Genomic DNA, 6,001 nt, shown 5'->3' with positions numbered 1-6,001 from the left:
GGTGTTAGATGATAGATAGTACCCTTGGGTTCTTATTACTTTGTTAGCAAATCAATCAGCATATGTAAATTTGTGGGCTTTTTAATATCAATTTCATTTGGGTATATGTATACTATACACAAACTTACAATGCACATATGCAATTGGTGTTTTTGCTGTTCAATAGGAACACACCTTGGATTGGGTTGATCTATAACATTAGAAAGTAAAATGTTTTACTAGTTTATATAGATAAGAATTATACCCGTAACAATCAAATTCACGAAAACTATAACATTGTTTGTTTGTTTAGTAGATTGGCATCTTTTGGCTTTGGGCTTTTCTGGCTGATTGGTTTAGGCTGATGTTAGTAGAGTATCATGGAGACATTTGATTTTTTATAATATATTTGTAAGTCAGTTAAAAGTTTATATGGTTGTGCATGGTGCATATACCCATAGCAAGCAAATCCATAAGACTCAGCAAGCTGAGTTGGATGAAATAGACAGGGAGCCACATGTAGCCAAGATGAGAGAGATTGTGATCATTGTGAGGGGGAGAGGTGAGCTATGACTTGGGTGTAACATTGCACAAGAGGGGGAAGACGGACACGTTGAGGTGGCACCGGGCAAGGGGGATGACGGGCTGTAACCCGTTGGAGATGGTCCAATTGGTATTAAAGGATATGTCACAATGGTCACCAGGTTCGTTATTGAGAAGTTTGATAGGAAGATTAGTTTCCTATGTGGAAGGTTCACCGTTCACATATGTGTGTTGTAGTCTTGTAGATACATTTTTTAAACAGTGAAGACCATTATTACACTGTTAACCAATAAGTGTTTGTTACTTTACAAACCGAAATATACTAAATGTTTGTTTATATTGAATGTATTTGTTATAATTAACAAGCCAGCCCATATAAATCCTCGGCCACTATCAGTTTCTATGAACATGTCTAGTTAAATGATCCAAATTCAAATTTAATTAACTTGTAACGTTCCTAAAAAAGATTTATATAACACATTACACATATGGGTAAGATTAAGTGAGAGAATGCAAAAAAAAAAAAAAAAAGAGGGGGGGGGGGGGGTGGTTAAAAGAAGAATGGGGGGATGTTATTGTTACGTTCCTAGGTGAGAGGTGCTTTCACATTCCTTAATAGTTTTTACCCGATTATTTTATTTAAAAAAAATACTTATAAAGGTTAGAGCATCAAGTGGTGTACACAAATTGAGTCAATGACGTGGAATTTCTCTTTATTAAATTCCTTTTTATATTCTTATTAGATAACTTAATAAAAGCAAAAGTATCTTTATGATTGGTGTGTATGTGGGCGTCAACAAGCCTAAATGAGCCAAACTTCTCTGGCTTTAAGTCTTTAACCTTAGCATTCTCATCTTATTCTCTTGTATTTGTGTGGGGGAGTTTTGTAAATTATATGGTATGGTTGTGAGTAATGAAGAGAGAAAATGTTATATGAGAAAGTTAAATTTGAGATTTCATTGTTCATACCGTATAATATTTTAATATTTTCTAAAAATAGTTATGAGTGAAAGAGAGAGAAAAAAATAATAAAAGTATAAAATGTATTATTTAATTAAATAGAAAAGAGAAAATACAGTAATTTATGGTATGATATATATGGATATATGGTATGGATTAGGTTGTGAATGCTCTAACTCATTTAAACTAAAGCTTGACTTTGACTCATGAATAATTTATAAAACCGAGCTTGGCTTGAGTTCGTTCGGACATTTTGTTATTTTCAGTTATTTTATGTGATTACATATAAATTTTATATAGTTATTTTATTATATTTATATAAATTATTTATGTTTCCTTTTTACTTTTCTTTATGAAAAGTAATATTTTCTTTTATGAATTTGTATATATTTAGTGGTAAGCAAACCCAAGTTCAAACCCCACTAACAACATTTTGGAAGGGATATTGGTGGCTCAATGAAGGAAGATTGAAATCTTTGTGATCTCCAGTTCGATCCTGAGGGCGTCCGGGTTATACCATAAGTGGGCCTTCAGGTAGGTGGATTTTTCCCAGAACTGGAGATAACTTGGAGGCGTTTAAGGACTTCGTGCGGCTAGGTTGAGCCAACTGACGGTGACCTTTTGTCATTGGGTCAACTCGTACAAAGTACTTAGGCAATTCTGTTTGTTGGCCGTTAAAAAGAAAGTAAGAAAAACAGTATAATTAAATAAACATATATATTTTTTTTGTTTTTTTTTTTAAATTTGAATCAATGACCTACCCCCATTCATCCCCATTTCACCCCTGAAAGATTCATTGACAAATAACGGATTCATTTTAATGTTTTCAACTTTTCATTTCATAAAACAATCTGATACTAGTCAAAGAAAAGGATAATAACAAACTCAAATCCAGCCGTTTAGGCAAATTAAATATACTAATTATAATAATTAATTTATACCTTTTTCAAACCAACAACTTTGCTTCCTAATCATGAAACTTATTAAAAATTAGCAATTAGCAAAAAGTAATATACCCCACCTCAGTAATACCCCTCACCCCACTCTCTTACTCCTTCAATTCCCAATACAAACACACACACATACACACACTCACCATTGTTGCTCATCACAAGAATCTCTATACACATTTTGACTTCCTCTTAAGGTAAATCTTCATTCCCATTAAAGATCCATCCTTTTATCATTACATCCAAATGGATTTGTTGATTTCTAATCAGATTTGATCTGTTTTCGATTGACCCCTTGTGGGGTACTTTCTGTATAAGGTTTTTTTTTTTTTTTTTTTTTTTTGAATTAATAATCTTTTTTTGGTGAATTGAATTGGGTGTTGATCCAATTAGGTTAATTCTTGTTTAAAGATTAAATTCAGTTTTTGTTTCAGAATAATATTGGAAGAAGATGCTGGGTGAGCTCATCATAAACAGTCTTGTGTAAGCAAGCAACTTCCATTTATTAAATTTAATCTTGATTTCATCATTAATTTAATCTGGATTTATATTTTGCCATTTTGGTCAAAATTGGTGATGTTTGGATATGGGTACAGGTTAATCCTTGGATATGCATATCCAGCTTTTGAGTGTTTCAAAACCATTGAGAAGCATGGTTCAGGGAATTCAGAATTAAGATTTTGGTGTCAATATTGGTAATTTTCTTTCTTATTATTTTCACAATTTCAGACTATATTGGTTGTTGGTCATATTAACTATATTTGATGAATGTGACATTTTAGTTGCCTGTTGATGTTTTAATCTTACAAATTGAATAATCAAACATATCCTTTTCAAAGAAAATCTTGGTCAAACTTACCCTTTTAAAAAGGTCAAACCTTTTTTCCATCAAATGTGAATTGTTAACTGAAACTTGATTGTTAGTTATGAATTTTTTGCAGGGTCATAATTGCAGTTGTTACAGTTTTTGAAAGAATTGGTGATATATTCATTCCATGGTATGCATAAAAAGTTCTCTTTATTATATAATCGATGCACGTTTTCTTCATCGAAATTGTTTTGTGAATAATGTTTTGTAGGGTACCATTGTATAAAGAACTGAAGCTAGCACTCATCATCTACTTATGGTATCCTAAAACTAAGGTAAAAGATTATGATTTTTCATTTCACGAATTAATACTAGGGGGTGTGCAACAAACTGAAAAAAACGATCCGTAACCGAAATAACTGATAATAGCAAACTGAAATAACCAAACCCAACCCAAATATGACAGTCTGGGAAAATGTTTTCTTTCTTTCTTTTTTTTTCCAAAATACAAATTTCCAGTTCGGTTTCGGTTTTGCATATTTCGGAAACAGAAAAAACCGAACCAAACCCGTAAAACACAGGAAAAAAAACGGCTTTTTTGTTATTAAATAGTGTAGCCTAAAAGTTTTAGTCTAAAATGTGTGATAGTCAATTAAAATTTAACTAACAAAGAAAATTATGCCCAAATTTACTACTTAGGGGCGTTTTTTTCGGCCCAAAATTTGCAAACCCAAATTGCAAAACCTAAAAAACCAAAACCGAGCTGGACCCATTTTGAAAATTAAAAACCTAAAGACCTAAAACCAAATGCTTTTCAAAACTCAAAAACCAAATTTTTGGTTTTTGGTCCATTTTACTGTTTACCCCCAATACCGACCCGTGCACACCCCTACATTTTACCATTTTGGTTTCTAAAAAGGAAAGTTTATGTATGATTCAGGGAACAGGGTATGTATATAATGCAATGTTGAGGCCATTTGTAGCGCGGCACGAAACCGATATTGAAAGAAATTTAAAGGAAATGAGAGCGAAAGCATGGGATGTGGCGATTTATTATTGGCACAATTCATCAGAGCTCGGACAAACTAAATTTTTTGAAATAGTTCATTATTTAACTTCAAAACCGACAAGGTCAAGATCCGAGGTACCCTTTTTTTCTTTTCTGTTTTTAAAGAAAACCGATAAGCAAAAACTAAAGAAAAGATGATATGTTAATAGTACTAGCGACAGCAATAGTGATAACGATAGTGATAGTGAATTAGTGATAATGTGTTTTCCGAGCCTTCTTTGTGTATATTGAATTTGCTTTTAATCTTTTGAAATATATTGGAGAGTTTCTTGGAAGGCATAGTAACTTGGTGAATCTTGAATCTGTAAACGTCAATAAAGGCATTGCACGCTATAATCGTAATCATAATTCTTGTTGGTTCATTTAAACATGAGTAGAGCCAATCAGATAGAAATTATCCACTCAATGTATGAATTTTGTGCTTCCACATGACAATCATGTTTTTTGGTTCATTTTGTGCATTGCAAAATGTATATCATATATAATATACTACACAATTGAATTGATATCTTGGTGTCATTTTGCATGTCTCAAGTTCATCCACTTGACTTGTAAGGTTGTACCTATCACCATAATAGAAGTACAAACTATGTTGATATCATATGCAAGAGTTTGTATAATGTCTCACTTTAATACTTTATGAAGACAAAGAGAGGCGAAATTGATGGTTTTTATGTTTATGACACAAATAAAAGACACTTCGGCCCTACCGATTTGGTTGTTTAGTTGATTTACCATCAACATCAAAAGATATGTGGAGTTGTGGACCATTTTTTTTTATTTGTTACAAAAAACAACATGCACTAAATCCAAGTCGCTTCGGACTTACCGAGGCCCATACACTAGTGGGCTTTGTATTAAGAATATTTTACCAACATATTCTTGTAGCTGAATGTTCAAGCCTCTAGCCTAGAGGTGAAAAAAAAAAAACCTGGAACCGGTTTTTTGATACCCGGGTTTTTAATACTTGAATCTGTACCCGTAGGATACCAGTAGGGTATTCATTTTAGTACCATAACCCGTACTCGAACCGGACTCGATTTAGACCTGGTAATACCCGAACCCCCGAACCGGTTCCATACCCGAAACCGGGTTTTAAATACCCAATTTATAACCGAAATTACCCGAAAAATAGCTATAAAATACTCTAAAACTACCCCTAAAAAGTGCAACCCGTGAAAAATTCATATCTATACCCGAAAAATATCCGGAAAAAAACCCGAAAATCTGGTTTTTTTCAATACCCGGAAAAAGGGCATTTAAATACCCGGTTTTAGAATACATGGTTTTATACCCGAACCTGATACATAGACATGGTTTTTAGAGAAAATTACTCGGACCCGAACCCGACCCGGGTTTTGCTAATACCCAATTTTCTAATACCCGATCATAACCGAACCCGGTTTCATACCCGAACCTGAGTTTTTCTAATATCCGATTTGCGCACCTCTACTCTAGCCTCTAGTTGTCTCTTAAAATGATATGTTTGACCTTTGAGACGATATGAACCTTAATTTTCTATTCGGGACCAAAATCTTATTAATTTCTCTTTTTCTAGCTATCAAAACCCTAACTATTGTCCTTTTTTTCATTTTTTTATAAGTGTCGAAATAACCATGACGTCAAGAAGGGACATGCTCCACCACATCCCCATATTACTCCAACGTCGGTTCCCCAACAACAGCAGATCTA

General features: G+C 33.3%; 1 protein-coding gene across 1 annotated transcript; it reads left to right on the top strand.

Annotated features, from left to right (window-relative positions):
- Positions 1–2,358: 2,358 nt before the first annotated feature.
- LOC143600715 (HVA22-like protein j) lies at positions 2,359–4,453 on the top strand. The gene is made up of 6 exons (XM_077078328.1): positions 2,359–2,629; positions 2,867–2,915; positions 3,029–3,127; positions 3,374–3,430; positions 3,512–3,575; positions 4,181–4,453. The coding sequence occupies exons 2-6, from the start codon at positions 2,884–2,886 to the stop codon at positions 4,445–4,447; spliced, it is 519 nt and encodes a 172-aa protein (XP_076934443.1). The 5' UTR covers positions 2,359–2,629; positions 2,867–2,883; the 3' UTR covers positions 4,448–4,453.
- Positions 4,454–6,001: the final 1,548 nt, after the last annotated feature.

The sequence above is a fragment of the Bidens hawaiensis genome, unplaced genomic scaffold (assembly GCF_021521415.1).
Source record: "Bidens hawaiensis isolate Kalapana, Puna unplaced genomic scaffold, B.hawaiensis_p1.1 tig00054828_1, whole genome shotgun sequence".
Lineage (NCBI taxonomy): Eukaryota > Viridiplantae > Streptophyta > Magnoliopsida > Asterales > Asteraceae > Bidens > Bidens hawaiensis.
The sequence above is the reverse complement of the archived record's forward strand: the minus strand, read 5'-3'. Positions and strand labels throughout refer to the sequence as shown.